The sequence below is a fragment of the Botryllus schlosseri genome, chromosome 3 (assembly GCF_051294905.1).
Source record: "Botryllus schlosseri isolate E-star chromosome 3, Bs_hap1, whole genome shotgun sequence".
Taxonomy (NCBI): domain Eukaryota; kingdom Metazoa; phylum Chordata; class Ascidiacea; order Stolidobranchia; family Styelidae; genus Botryllus; species Botryllus schlosseri.
The window spans coordinates 6,181,031-6,197,540 of record NC_137238.1 but is presented as its reverse complement, the minus strand read 5'-3'; the positions used below and the strand labels follow the sequence as shown (position 1 = coordinate 6,197,540).

The following is a 16,510-nucleotide window of genomic DNA, read 5'->3' as shown; positions in this document are numbered from 1 at the left end:
AATTACTCAAATGATTCTATTTCACACCCCATCCCTTCTACTTCATCCATAATCATTGCGTTTCGTAGGCTACTATGAATTTTATAGAAGTAGAAATTAGTTTAGGAATATGTTAGCATCAGTTTCATCAATGTGATAGCCTTTGCGTCGCGGTAGCTGAATGGATTTTCGAACATTGCACCTTTTTGTACAGTTTCATTAGTCATTTTGAGCTAGTCGCGAACATGTAAACTCCAAGGTAAATAGAAACCACCTCCGATTAACAGTTGAAAGTATGCGATTGCACGACCAGATATACTTTTCGAATCTATGCATGGTGTAAAAAACATTCCACACCTTCACTACCACTTGAAGTTTCTACAGGTCTTGAAAATAACTACCTTACTTTACTTTTTTACAGTACTAATGTTGACTGCTTTGGCCACTTCTGCTTATAAGAAAGAACCTTTAATGTACCAAACCGTCAGTATCCACCAGCTTGCAACTCCTGAGTGATACTTATATATCAAGAATAGACCCAACCCAAAACACACGAATAAAATTATGAAATTAGGATTATAAAATCAACACCAAAATCTTGCGGAGCTGCTGCTCCTATAAAGGCGTTGTTGATTTAGGAACATAGATCAGTGGTTGTCAACAAATAATACTGCTCCAAATGCCAGCAATTTTTTCCAATCAATTTACAAATCAAGAGCTCGGTTTGATCTCGAATAGACCACAGTGCAGTACGGATGGGGTTTTGAATATATAACTGTATATTATTCAGACAATATAGCTGTGGATTAGAGACGTTCGGGTGGAGAATATATTTTTAATAGAGTTTTTGTTCATTGAAACTTTCGGGGCTGGTGAGTTACCGATTGTCTGTTCAACAGATATAAGAATACATACAGAGTCAATGGTTTATTGTTCGTGTTCTGAGCATAAGCGTACGAAGCTCCATCAACTATTTCATTGAGGTTAGCCCAGGATTGATTGTCGGGTTCCAGAAAGGAGACATTTGATTTTAAGTAATGCTTGAGATATAGCAACAATAAGTGTTTCCTGCAAGTGCCAGGTATCGATTTACAATTAATAATCTGACTCTGTTATTAATATTATTATGATTCATAAATAGTGCTGTTGTTGTTATTTCGGTTTTCATGGTATTTCGACTACCTTGATCATTCTAGGCTGACACTCTTTATTATGATATCGTATTTACAGGCTTTTATAGCAGGGCTTTTAAAGACACCGCTTACGCGGATAACGTGGCGAGGAGAATCCGAGACAAAACTCTAACACGTAAGTAGTCGACCACGGCCGGACTCGAACCTGTTTTAATATTCTTTCTATTTCGGCATCTCATGGTCATTGTAAACCAGTCGATATCCCTGAATTGTAGGGCGATTTTTTATATCTAAAAACGGACGATTTGGACCTGAAAATTAGAATTTTGACATTTGTTGACCTTACAAAACTTTAATTTGGCCTCATGTATGTAAATCGGGTGTTTTCCCGCCTAATGTTAGAATGTTCATACTTTTCTCAACTTCTAGTTAGAACTGTCTATCCTTACTAAGTAGTTTGGCCTGAAAAAAAACTTTTTGTCTTGAAAACTGACAAATGTTTACGTAAAAAACTTTCTTTTAACGAAATCCAGACCTATAATGAACTCCCGTAATAACATCACGCCTTATGACGGAAAAAAATTGAAATTTGCTGCAGTACAATATCGAATGCGACTAATCACATTTGATAGTACAACGAAAGATGCTTTCCTAGATTCTCTGGTAGAAAGTATCTATCTTTACGAAGTAGCTTGCCACGAATGGAGAAAGAGCATTCAACAGAAGCAGTTGTTGACTGACAACACTGAAGTTGTGCGTACACTGCTGTTGACTTTCCGTGTTGCTTCATTCTGACAATGTTGTCTGCATCACAAGTTTTTGTCGTGCGCTTCTTGGTATAAGAACCAATGTCCAGTGCCCACGCAGTCTTGATTAAGTTTGGATATTGCGGTACGTAAAGCATGGGCATAACACCATGTCAATCTATTTGTTTCATTTGACTATTTATGATTCATAATGAGCAGACAATGGGCCGTCTACCACGGTAGGCCTACAAAGTAGGCTACAAGCTGTAAAATGTCAAATGATAAGTTCATTCATAGCATTTATATAGGCTATGGCTCATCGACAGTGCAAACATCTTCGATACAAACGAAATGCAGATTGAATTATTTTTTTTTTACTTTGTAAACAATTTTGACAATGTTTTGATTTATTTTGACATGTCAAAAAATCGCCCTACTTATTAGGGTTATCGAGCTACTTGGCACACTTTTGATAGGGGCAGTTGTAAGACACCACTTATGCACATCGATGTCAATGTGGAGCTCGAACCATGATATATATGAGCCCGTATCAGATTTTAGTTGTAACAATCTTTATTCGATCCCGAATATAGAACATACGATTAATATATCATTGATTAGTCAAGTGGTCCTCACGCACTATTCAAGCGCGAAATACTTCCAATAGTAAGGTCCCAACCTGAAAGATCGACTGGACTTAGACCTCTTATTCATTGTTTTTACTACAATCCCTAAATTATGAGAAGGAAGGAAAGAAAAGAACGTAGTTTATTTTTGTCCTTGATGTTTTGCGGCATCTACACCGACTCATGATACACATACACACGATCTGCGCATATGCATACCATGAGTGCATGATGTGCATATGCCGACGGACAAGGAAGTGCAGATATAGCCTTTACGACTTACTTCGTCATGCACCACCCCTCCATGCTATCCCAGTAATGCATGAGCGCCAAGCAGGGAAGCCATTGATACCAGTGTTACTAATCAGGTCATTGGTCTGACCCGGCCGGGGATCGAACCCACAACCTACCGATCAAGAAGCCGGGCGCTTAACTATTACGCTATCTTGTTGGAGAGGGGCGCAAGACCTCGGCAATTTTTAAAAATGTTCGCTGGAAGAAAAAAAGGTTAACAACCACTGAGCTATCGATAGGTAAGCTATATTATCGATAACCAATGCAGACTTTCATAGATTTGAAGGACATCTATACGAAATCGTTCAAAATGGAATAATTTACCATTTGTTGGTCAAGTAAAATCATATTAAAACCACCAACCTGCATCGTCTGATGTGAGAACGTGGAAAGTTTATCGAAGTGCGAAGGCGTATCCTGACCATCATCGAGAATAGCTCCGGTGGACAGGAAGTTATTCAGAACATTTGGATCGACACCCTGTTCATTCAAATAGCTGTGGGAGAAAACGAATTTATTTTCCCGCATAGCATTGTAAGCGAGTCTTGTGATGCCATCATAATGTTTTTCAGATAATGGACCAAGACATACTCTAAAAAATGCCGACATAAGACCAGAAAGGTTAGCAGGTAGGGCAGAAGGATCTTTTCCAACTAGTGTTGTCGTGTAATTGAAAAACATAGGATTGCGACACAAAAGCAACAATCCGGGTGGAGCATTTTTCAGTGAATTGAGCATATGATCGCCATCAATGGACTTGGAAAACGCTATTTTTCTCATGCTTGTATCATCTAGTCCCCTCAAGCCTACGGTTTTGGAAGGTTTCTGATCAGCTTTAATTTCCCAATATGTGCTCCACCGTGTTGTAGTGAGAACGCGGGCACCACGCCATATTTTGTTGGACATAATGTTGGCAATAATATCATTTGCTTTTGCAAGTGTGGCTGTAGTGACTATAGGGTACTTCTCAAGACCAAATTCTTCCAAGCATTGATCGAGACCGTCAATTACTATTAACATTTTCGCTGAATTAATCTTCAACCATTTTTGACCAGCCTCCTGTTCCTGGAGACTCAGTTCGGTATCGGGATCATGAGCCATTTGATCCGTGAATAGAAGATTGAAGGCGGTGGTCGTACTTCGATGTTGCAGCGTAGCGGCTTGAACGAAATGAACGAGTTGGATATTGGCAAGTGTCTTGACATTTCCCTCGTTGACAGCCAAGCAGTACGATTTTGAAAGTGTTGTCTTTCCTGCTCCAGCTTCTCCAAGAATCATGACGTGATTGGGACTTTTATCATGTTGAGCATCGTGAATTTGATTGAACCTAATCTTTTCAACGTCACGGCCAAACGGATTATCTGTAACAGGCTGCGAATGCCGTGTATCGCTTTTAGGGCTGGGCAAAATCGAGTACCTGAGTGATTCGATTCTGAATCACGTAAAATGCTTCGAGTCGAGTCGAGTAATCGAGTATCACTCATTATGACGTCATAGCATAATATTATTTGTCAAAGTTCAAATATGTACCTTTTAAGCGACCACAAAGAATATAATGCCTGTTATCCATCATATTAAGGATACTTTGTTATTTTTTTCGACCATACCGATTTCATTGCACTTGGTGACAATATTGTGGGATGATCATGACTTCGGAAATGTGCTATTTCCAGTAACGTTCGTAGCTTTGTACTTCATGTTCGTATGCTACGATACGGCCAATCAAGGTTTCAAGGCTTCAACAGTGAAATTAGCACAAACTCGTTGATCGTTGATAAACTCCTCGTTGATAAATCAACTTTCAGTGGTGAGGAGCGTATAATTTCAGTACTCGAAAAAATCGTCTTTTGCTACTCGACTCGAATCATTAAAATTAATACTCGATTCAGATTCGAGTACTCGAATCATTGTGCCCAGCCCTAATCGCTTTCCTTCATATCTACAACCATTATGGTTGGGTAACCGGGAAGGCTTTCACTGAAACCGATTTCTTTTAGTAGATGTAGCTTTGTCTTTGTCAGAAATCCTTTCTCTGAAATTCAGTTGAACGATTCATTCGATTCAGTTGAACGTTTCATACCAATAAGGACCATAATCTAAATTTGCTGTGGTTTCCAAATTTTCGAGATCACCAGCCCATTCCATAAATACCGCTATTTAGTTGCGTAAATAAATTTCCCTACACTCGAAGAACGAAGACCCCTCACTGATGCTTGTTGTTTTTCTATCCTTTTGTCGATTGATAGCATGATGGCGTAAAGTCGAGCCCAAGTACTTTCCAGTATGACCAGTATATATGCTTCTAATCACGTACATCTGTATGCTCTATTTCAAGTCAAACCAGTGGCGGCTCGTGACAATATCGGGTGGTGGGGCAAGGGCCGCAAGCGACTTGTTATCAATATGACGTCACAGTAGCGTTTTTCAACGTTCATGATGGCCACATGAATTTCCCGTAAACAATGATTTTTAACGTAGGTGCCGCGAGAGGTTTGCCGGTGGCGTGACTTGAAGTGCGGTAACAAATGTTTTATTCATTGTTTTTTATTCAAATGATTATTTTACAAAATGTACGCGAACTAAGAATCGTTCCCATGCCACGAATCAATCATCAGGTTATCCTTAGTAGCATGCGTTATAATTTCGTGGTAGAGATTACGCAAGCGCCGAGTAAGACTATACCAAAAATACACAGACCAACTACCTACAAAGAGCATTCGCATGACACCTTGTGGTGTTTTAATCGTTCCATGCTCAGCAATTCTGTAAAGTGCTGCAGCGCCTCCGACCCGATTTGTATATGGATTCTCGTCCCGAAAGCGAGTCAAATCGATTTGCCCTCGTCCGAAAGTGTTTGGTACACGATCCTGATGCGTTACGACCAGGGGATAGGCAATCAAAGCGGTGGCACCCATAAACGTAAAACATTATAAAAAGCCAGCTGTTATCCATGGAAGATTAATTACGAGTCTGCCTGCCATCATTCAAGCAGGAATCAAAGCATTGTGTTAAATTGAAATGCGAGCACATATCGCATTAAACAATTTCATGAATAAATTATTTCATCTTGATGAATTTTTCACTTTTTTTCCATAGCCATAACAAAATATATCGGTAAATTAACTGTCAGTGTGCCTCGAGTAATAAGGATGAAAACCACTCACTTTTCCTTAGCCATAGACATGGTTGAGTTACCTGGGCTCACTTGATTGAAATTATTCGGAAAGAACATGATGAGTACAGTCGTCCGCCCACCAGCATTAATTTATGTCTTGTATAAATATTGTGCGCGACGTGATTTCTTATTAGCAAAATGTTCAATAACGAGTTCATGTTCGCACTTGACCTGACTACTTATCTGCAGAAATGGAAATGACTATAAATCGAGAGATTGCGTATGCCTAACTGGAAAGGTCAACGAGTTCGGACACATACGCAATTGTTATCTCATAGATTGGACAAGGAAATGTCATATTGAATCCAAAACATCATTCTGAAGAACTACGGATAGCAGCCTCGGAAATTCGGTCCCGGTACAGCTTGGGAGATTCTGGCCTTGAGGCTGGAGACTGTCATACGACACATACGGCTTACGGTCTATAGTGTCTATATGGCTGCTGCAAAATCGCCTTCGGAAAATATATTACCGAATAAATACGTGGATGAAAGCCGAAAACTTGGTACACTGTTACATGAAATCATCGAGAAGTATAGCCTCATGACCGTTTTCGGTATGGTACACTGTCAAAATTAATACGAACAGATCAACGCCGAATTTTGCGTAATATTTACTGAGGAATCGGCTGATCAAGCGATCAGCTGTTAGCCGCCATCGAAAACGAAACAGCTATCGCGCTTGACAGGGGTTGTAATTGTGAGCAAATGGCCCGAAGGCCACCATTCCACGGTGAAATTGACATTGGAGAATATAAAATAAAACTAAATATTTGAATGCAAACCGAGGATGTTAGTAAACTGTTTCATGATATCATCATCTCATCACCTATCTCAGTATGGAACACAGATACACCGGCTTTTGCGTGAAATCCGCAATGCGTTAGGTAGGCTAAGTGTCAGATCAGCGCACATCTCTACCATACTCGAACTTAATAACGAAATTGCTGCCCTAATCATTGAGTGTCAACCTTGAGACTTGGCACTGCGTTCGATACTAAAATCAAGACATACCATGTAAAAGTTCATGACGGATCTAGCTAAGGAGCATCGTTAAAATCAATGGAGACCAATACCGGCTTTGCGTGAAATATGTTTGCGATACATGACCGATCAGCACACACTCGACTTTGGAAACGGAATTACTACCCTAAACTTTGAGTAGAAACCCTGAAACTTAGGACAGTGTTAAATACCACCATCACGACATGACATACCAAGTTTCAAGAATTATCATGGTGTGAAACACCATCAAAATCGACCTGTACCAGCAACGGTCGACTCAACGCATATCACGGTATCCGAGTTCAGATATAGATACGATTGTTACATCACACCTTAAGGGCGAGCAAGCATATTTGCCCCGGTTGCTCGGCCATTTTACGAATAGGAGAGAGTAAAGCAACGTTTCTTAATTGTGCGCAGCTTTGAGAGAATAGATAGTGAAAGCTTGTTATGAGCGCTACCGGGGCAAGCCCCGGCTAGGCATTCACAAAGCGAAAACACAGAAGAGAATTCGATTTTCGCGGAGACTTCGCTATGTATGGGCATTTGCAAGCGAAAGCACAAGAAGAACGCGGGTTTCGCTGTGATCTCGATATATATTGAGCGCTGTGCGTCTATAAATGGTTAAATTGTTATTGAACAGAATTTTAGGTGGGGCAATGCCCCAGTTGCCCTATAGGACGAGCCGCCACTGAGTCAAACTATCAACAAATACACGCGTCAATGAAATGCATTGTTATGATCATGAAAATCTGATTGTCATTGACCATGATTTAGTATGCATGTTGAATTAAATAATATGATAAATGTTTAGCTATATTTGTTACGTTATTCGTTTAGAAAATATATTCATATTATCGATTAATACCATCAACCTATTCAGCCGATTCAGATGAGACGCAATGACACCCTAAACGTATGGAGTCACACTGTACAATTCTAAAATCGGAGGGGCAACGGCATGTTTTGACCACCAGCTACGCCTATAATGACACTACGACCAACAGTAGCGAAAATAATTTCGATTATGTAAAAACTGGAAGGTAATGCTAAAGTAACCAAGTATCCCTGCATGGACATGCGTCGAATGCCGTTCAAAAAGGTGTGCAATTGTGCAATAAACTAGGACTGAAATGCATTTGATGTAGGTTCACGGTACTTCAGCAGGTCGTTCTATCGTATGTTTAGTTCATACGCGATATCGTAGAAAACGCCTATATGAGACAACACAGTATTTGACAACAACAAGCCACAGCGCCAAACACCTTTCCAGGTGTTTGGTTTTTTTTGACAAGAAACGCGTTCTCGTTGGCGATGTCACCAACGGAAAAATGTTTCTTGTGTTGTCATAATTTCAAATTTCATAACAACTATCAACCTCCGGTGAGAGTATTCGGTACCACGGCAACGAATCGTATTGGACTGAGGATTTGGAGCAGCCCATAAATCTTTGGAGTGTCAGTCTAAAATGCCCGGCTTTGAATTCATTGTAGGCTACATAATGTAAGAGTCGCTACCATACCATATTAGGAGATTAGAAAAAGAGGACACTTTTCAAAGACTCTGAAAGCTCCAGTATCGGAAAAGAAAACAGGTTATTTTGAAAACTTTTCGACCGGTGTTGATTAAAGAGAGGCAATCACTCCGGCTCTACTCCCCGATTACCAGCTTTTTTACGATAATAGTTGGTGTTGTCATCTCATCGACTAGGCTCCCATTTTACCCAATTCTATGCGAAAGTGTGACGTTCGCTGCGCCGGAGTTGAGTTTTTGAGCGTATTGTAACGCCTTGTCTACAAAGAGATCACATATTCCCAAAATATATGATATTTATGCGTCCTCCGAGGGCACTTTCAATTCATTGAAAAAAGAGGAAAAATCCTCCTAGTTAACAGAGGACGTATTGCAACCAGACATGGGGTAATCGCGATTAGTAATCGTAATCGATTACGACGATTACAGCATTTTCAAGTAATCGTAATCGCAATCGATTACATTGGAAAAAATCCCGAAGTAATCGTAATCGTAATCGACTACTTCCCATATTTAATCGATTTCTTTGTGAAAGAACGATTACTTTTTTTTGTACAAGGACTGTGACATAAACTGAACATTCGTGAACAAGGAAGAGATATTATACCAGTTATTGAGAGCACAAACGTCTGATTTTTAAATGCCACTGCTCATTATTACGTCAGAGATAGCCTATTAGCTTTGCTCGTCTTTGCGTAGGAAGTGTCCTCGCATAGTAAATAGATATTCGATGTACATTAGTGTGATTGTAAAAAACCCACCGTGCTGTATATCGGTTTATCAATAAATTTCAGACGCCACTACCTCGCATCAGGATAATTAATCATAATCACCTCTCTGCCTAAGATAAAATAGCAACTTTTGTATTGATGTTTGGTTATGCTTAGTTAAACTATAGAATGTAATAGTTCTAATTCTAGAGTTAAATGCAGTTTCACCGTTGCTGCTTGGCGAGCAGTAGACCTATATGGTACGAGCGTACAGCAGACAAAGGTTTAAAATTTTGTACTCGTCAAATAAAACATTACGGTTTCCACAACGAAGCATTAAAATCAACAGCTGCTGATATGTATCATAACTGGGCCGTTGTTTTGCCGTTTCTCGTAATGGCAGCTTGCGTTACATTATCTGCATTAAGTTGAAGGCAGAATTTTATGTTCTCTTTCTGTTATTCTCATAATATTCTACTCAAAACGGGCGCCAATCGCTATTTCACAATTCTTTACTGAACATTTGGACTATAGCCATCGGCTTATATACCATGTTAGCGTGGGTTGTAGCTAGAATCAGGATCAAAACAGCAAAAGCGTCCCCTAACCAAACTTTGGTCTTGGGCCCCCATAGGGTAGTCAATTTTATGTTTACGATTTAATTTCGTCAATAATATTGGTAATTGCATTATATTGCATTTTTAATCCTATCTCAGCGCCCTAAGGCCAGATTTACCTGAAGGGCGGGGGGGGGGGGGCGTAATTCATAACTATAACATCTGTTATCTTGCAATAATTAATTTATTGTATGTTGTTAATTTGTGACCCCCGGTCTGTTATATAGCCAAAAGTAGTGGCCCAAACAGCAGACTAACAGAAAAACTTGCGTGAGACGCACCGGGTGGCATTTCCATCGTTGGCTCAAATTGGAAGGAATGGACTGTTAGTCATGCCCACCCAGCGAGGCTACTAACAATGGACACATACGCTAAGTTTTGGCCAATGTCTTTTTTAATAGCACACTTCGTGAAGTCTCATGTTGGCCGAGGAGCGGTATTGACTGCCACCTAAATGCCTATTACTTTGAATTATGCAATATGCATGCTTTATTTCTTGAGGGGGAGACGTATATGCATTTCGAAATCAAGCTATCTAGAGACATTTAAATCGCAAAGCTCAAAGAGAAATTCGAAGTTAATGAAATTTCTCGAAAATACTCTATAATTTATGTTGGTTTACAAAATACTTTTGAGTCCCCTCCAACCACACTCCCCACCCTATTGGGGAATTGGGGGTGCGGCAGTCATGGACATGGCAAGAATGCAAATCATTGGGTGCGATAAACCGTCCTCTATAAAATGGGCTATGGGTACATTATGACGTAACAAGGAAATGTCCCATCTTTTTTAAAGACAGTTGTTATATCATCGGGCCTTTCCAGCGCAATCCATGTTTTGTCTTCCAATATAACTACTACGATGCAAAATAAATGTAATCGTGAGTAATCGTGATTACTTTTCAAATGTAATCGTAATCGTAATCGACTACTTCCCGATTTTGCTGTAATCGTAATCGTAATCGTAATCGCGTGATTCAGAAGTAATCGTAATCGCAATCGATTACATTCATGAAGTAATCACCCCATGTCTGATTGCAACCCTCCACATAACGGTTTCCTGAGCCAGCATGCCAACATTTTGGCCCGATCAGAAGACGAGTGATGAGTTTGTGGCAGTGGTGGTGGTACGTCGTTTGCTATAGCGTAAGCAGGGGAAACTGAGTTTCGAAATCGATGCCCAGAATTTTTGAGGCGCCAATGATATATTTCTGTAATATTTATATTCTCATTTATACTCAAGCAAATAGTAGCACGCTTGTGTTTAGACCGAACAATTCGATGAAACTATAAAATGAAGCTTCGCATTTCTGAATTAGCATTTGAAGGGAGTGGCAGATTTGTGGTGATTGTTCATTATAATATTTCCGTTTTGAGTAGAAGTCATGTTTTAATGAATTTGTTTTGATAACGCTTCGTCGATGCACAGCTCATCTTGTTCACCAGCAATCTGTAGCAATGTAATTTACATCTGTATTGGGGTATATGTTTGTTCATATGAATCAGTCTAACATATTCGGATTTCTTTCAATATGAATATATTAATAAATTATAAATTAAAGTTATGTTCCTACGAAGAGCTCTTCATATAGATATAACTTGTACGGAGTGTTTCAGTATATACAAGTAGGCAGATTTCATGAGCTAAGGATGAAGACCGCATATGCACCAAACGTTTTTGTTTGGTTGTGCGGAGTATTGCGACGTCACAACCCACCCATAAGATATGTACAGCTGTATGTATACCAATGATGTGATGGTTTTAAACAGACTCTCAGCACACTAGTATCGATACCGCCCGATTGATATCAGTGAAACGGTGCGATTATTCAGAAGCAATACAAGCAATACGAGAGCATGTCGTCACCTTATCACTTGGAATCCTAGCTCTACCAAGTAGACCTAGTCGTTTGAAAATACATATTGGTGGGACCGCTACCAGTCCAGCGGGGATCTAGTTTATTGGACGATAAAATGTTCCTATTCAAACAAATCGAATAAAACCAGAATCTGCGCCATTGCGCCACCAACGTTGCATCACTGTCCGGCCAATCATGCCACATTCAGCACTTCACGATGCGCTGTGTGAGTAACGAGTTAAGTAAACACTGACAAGTGACATTACACCACGACTACTGAAGACGCGTATATACCATGCAAACATCTGATCAGCAATTCGTCCCGTGCCGCAACACATTGCGCTCTAAAAACGCACCAAGCCACCAGCCAACCAGCAATTGTGTGGCTGCTTCATATGCCGATTGACGTTCCCTAGACGGTTTAAAGGATTAACGACCACGATCAGGAATAAATGTAAATTGACAGGAATTCACAAACACACAATTTCAATCGTGCAATTTCGCGCTCTGATCAAACTGACTATAACGAACGTGCTTCGCAAATTATCGGGAACTTGGGGATAGGGATTGCGGCCCTTTTGAGTGCACACGCTGGCCTGAAATGTTGTGTTGATAACGAAATTTGGGTATGCCGCAATTTGGTGATATTTAGAGGATCGGCAAGGCCTATACTTGAGATACCCGCAGGCTCGGCTCCTACCGAAAAGGAAATCCATAACAATACATCCTTCTGACTCACCTGCATCCAGTTCTGAATGTTTATTAGTTGATTGACATCCAGGATTTTCAGCATGCTGCGTGTGATAATGGTGTTCTGTAAAATGAATATGTTTTTTGAGAAGTTAGCTGATATTTCTGTCATATATGACGGTAAAATGTGATATTTGTTAACATTGCGCATTGGGTAATTGTACTGACCATATCTTCGATTTGTTTGTGATTTATGTTTGGTCATTTGTTATTAATTTATGACAGTTCGATGTAGTGAGCCGGAATTAGATGGAATCATGATCGGATTCGTGTTGATAAAACGGAAATCTACTTGTTTTTCGTAACCTACATGGTTCAATCCATTAAAAGTAACCCATCATGTATAGGCTGTAATGCCGGGAGCAAGTGGTCGTCTTTTTCATGGAAATTAACGAACTATCAAATAGCAAATGGGATGATGTGATAAAGCGAGACTAGGAATGGACTATCATGTACAGCTTCAGCATGTGGGTTAATGTAAGGTTTTGGGTTAAGATATCGTTTGTTTTAGGGTTATTGTTTCGAGGATTCATTTCGGGGCTAAGTTTGATGTTACGGATCGTCGTGGGGTTATAAAATCACATTGCTCCACTATCGATTTTCATTGCATGGCATGCTTAAATGATAAGCAAACGTTCTAGAATAGATGGATTATATTTTAAGCGAGTCCATCTGGTGTGTATGACAACTGAAGACATCACAACAGTATGTAGGCCTACTTAACGATGTAACTTTATGATATCATACCTTCATGTACAATGTACATTGTACAGTTATATACTACCGTTCGGACATTCGAAGACTATGGAAAAGCAACAAAGAACATATCGTAGACAGTGGTTCTCAACCTTGGTGGCTCCACAGACCGCTTTTGGACTGTCACGGACCCCCGCGGACCCCCGAAGTTTTAGTTCAAATTTAGCTCAATTATTGTGCAATCGTCATCGGACGTGTGCATATAATAACTGTATGCCAATGATAAACAGTAACAAAAAGACTTTTCTTGAAAGTAACACCGTACTATTTATGTAGAAATTGAGTTCACTTTTATTATTTCAAAGCGAATTCTACAACTGCATTTCTTGAAATACCGGGTCGTGTCTTGAAAATCTGCGCCGTTGATTTATTATGAACGAGTGCCGAAAATCCATTTCCACAAAGATAGGTGGTGGGGAATGTAATAATAACGCCACGCTTCCGACGACACATTTGGGTATGATCGCAACAAATATATGACACCACAATTCACAAACAAGTTTTGTAATGAGCAGAACGTTAGGCCTGTCCTTTATATATAGCGGTTACTCTTGAAATTATGGAAAATGGTTATGTATATCACAGGAGAAATCGATTTTTGTAAACATTTCAAAGTTACTTATCAATCTAACTTTTATTTATTCCACAATATCCAACACAACAGCCCTAAACAACAAAATGTTTGCAGCAGTATAGGCTATTGGCAATTTAACAATTAAAATGAGTCCAGACAGTCGTATATTTCATCTCAGACGGCCATTCTGTTGATGTTAGTTCTGGAGTTTTACTAGTAATGAAGAAAAACTCGCTCGTTATTTTCCTAATGAAAAAAATACAAATTCGGTTATCAGCTATTTTGTAAATTTAGAGGCTTCGCGGACCCCCTGAAGATGCTTCGCGGACCCCCGGTCGAAAACCACTGGCGTAGAACGTCCCAGTCAGGAAACTATTTGACAGCTATATTCCAACAAAATGCATGACAGTAAGAGTGTTTTGCGATTATGCATAAATTGGTACAATTGTGACTGGAAGTTAAAACTTGTATCGTCATGGTACACGCACGTGTAATCCTTACCGTTTATTGTAATATTTGTTTGGTCCCGCGCAACAACGTTCACAGTGGTATTCTCAAAGTTCTGACAGACATGATCAGCTTCGGCTAATGCAGCAATTCCTGAGAAAAATAAAATGGGCTGCTTTGACGATTTTTTTTTGTATCTGCTAAAGGCTAAGAAGTTGATGAAGTAACTGTCAAAGTATTCATTGTGATTTGACTATATTAATCATTTCACGTCTGACTGATATTGTGTATGATGATATGATATTTGAGCTGCCAACTCCTAATATAGTCCAATTTCGTTCGAAGGTATATATTGTATTGAAGAGTTCTTATGGATTCCAATTTCAAATGGAAGTATTTTAGCGAACAGGAAAAACAGCTTCATATACCAGAATTTTTAGGAGGATTAAGAATAAAGAATTAAGAGAATTGAACCACGCTAAGCGAACAACACCGTCAAATACTGTCAATGGTTAGAAATGCGAAAACCTAATATTCACATCACATGAAAGCGACTCCTCTCGCGCACGGGGTTGCCGCATCGGATCACAAAACAGTGAGACGTAAGACTATATAGATGAAGTTTAGGGCTGGTTGGATGTGAGAGCGAAGCTGTTTTCCTCGCCAGTGTCATAGTTCTGAGAGACAGGGGCGAGATTTGGTTTCAATACTGAACTATTGAAGCACGAGCTTATGGCATATGCTTGCCCCTATTTACTACAACATTGCTGATATGCGAACACTAATGCTTCCACTGCGGAATCTCGTCAGCAATTTTTGCTGATGCTGACAAGTATTTGTGCAAGACTATAACTTGTTGGAGCAAAGTCTAAAAAAATTAGTATTATCAGTAATCCGCTACAACTTGTGGATATGAAGACTCACCAGCAATAATGGGTTCCAGTGTTGCGTTTTCATTCCGACCACGTAAATCTTGACCTCCTTCAGCCATTAAAACGGTTGTATAACTTCAATTACTGTAGTATTCGATTGACAAACAACAACTAATTACCTTATATATTAGTTGACTATAATACAGGAAAATTCTCGTTAGCATGAGTCGAAATAGTTTAAGGTAGAAAAAAGTTACAAATTCAAAGTATAGTAACCAATAATTGTAACGATTGAACTAGAGTATAGTGGAATATGATTTTGTGGAGTGTACTCCCGCTATATACGCTTCTTACCACTACGATTTATTGTGTCAACGAGCATTATAGTTTCTTCGAAATCAGCGAACCACCATACAGAACGTATAGCCTATAGCAGAATGCTGCTCAATGCCCGTGTTATTGGAATCGAAATTTTTATAAAATGACGATTGACTTGCAGAATTGTTATAAAATCTCCTATTCAATGGCACTCAAATAAGCGACTTGATCTGAAGCATATTATTAGATTTGCAATTGGATCGCTATGTCACATGACTAGGACCAACGCCATTTATAAGTGACTGGCCCACTTGCGTCCTACGTCTTTTGTAAAGCATAGCAATAATTATGCGGATTGGGTAAAACCCGGTGGGACTTTTAACTGTGTCCCATATGTGTAGACATTAGCAACTGCAACAGTTACTAAGACAATGCGAGTGCTTATGATTGATCCTTACAACCAGCAAATTAAAAGAATGAGCGCGCCGTTGTCTAGCGATAATCTTATTTCGTGTGTCAACACCACAAATATATTAAAATAAATATTTGTACTGAGCGGCGTACTACCAGACCGATATCAGCATGCAGTGACGGATAGCTAGCTGCCTCCTATTTATCTTTAGTAAAACGCTACAGGGCAGGGACGGGCAACCTCTCCGATTGGCGGGCCTGATATCGAAAAATGGAGTGCTTGGAAGGCAGGATTACAGAATCGATACATTGTCCGCGTATTTATCCACCTTAACAAGAAATAAATCGTACCTAAACTACACGTTTAAAGCATAGATACCAAAAGCAGTGTTTATTGAACATATTTGCCTAATCTACCTCAATAGTTGTTGAAGTCAGTCAGACATATTTGGTCGATCAAATTTTTCAACGAGTTCTTCGAACTCTGGCTGCAAGTCGGACGTAGAAACCCTTATAGTAGAGACTGGACGTGAACATCAGTTATATTGGAACGTCTTGGTAATGGGCATGGTCGGATATAATTTATATGTGGACCCGAACAGAACAAGTGCTTTCATGGCCATTGACCATCTTCCTCAGGTTGGCAAACTTGGATCGATCATATGGCGCATAAAATTTGTCAATACCTTCAGATTATAATTTCAGTT

The 16,510-nt window shown here is 39.6% G+C and overlaps 2 protein-coding genes across 3 annotated transcripts in view; both read right to left on the bottom strand.

Annotated features, from left to right (window-relative positions):
- Positions 1-4,166, bottom strand: part of LOC145436573 (uncharacterized) — a 185,231-nt gene extending 181,065 nt beyond the window's left edge. For both annotated transcript variants that reach the window (XM_080313937.1, XM_080313938.1), the window contains exon 1: positions 3,142-4,166. In XM_080313937.1, the coding sequence (XP_080170063.1) occupies positions 3,142-4,056 (915 nt within the window). In that variant the 5' untranslated portion in view covers positions 4,057-4,166. The remainder of the gene's footprint in view (positions 1-3,141) is intronic.
- Positions 4,167-4,697: 531 nt separating this feature from the next.
- On the bottom strand, positions 4,698-15,272 carry LOC145435503 (uncharacterized). The gene is made up of 4 exons (XM_080312782.1): positions 15,127-15,272; positions 14,257-14,355; positions 12,415-12,489; positions 4,698-4,810 (listed from the first exon to the last, which is right to left on the bottom strand). The coding sequence occupies exons 1-4, from the start codon at positions 15,191-15,193 to the stop codon at positions 4,698-4,700; spliced, it is 354 nt and encodes a 117-aa protein (XP_080168908.1). The 5' UTR covers positions 15,194-15,272.
- Between the last annotated feature and the right edge of the window lie 1,238 nt (positions 15,273-16,510).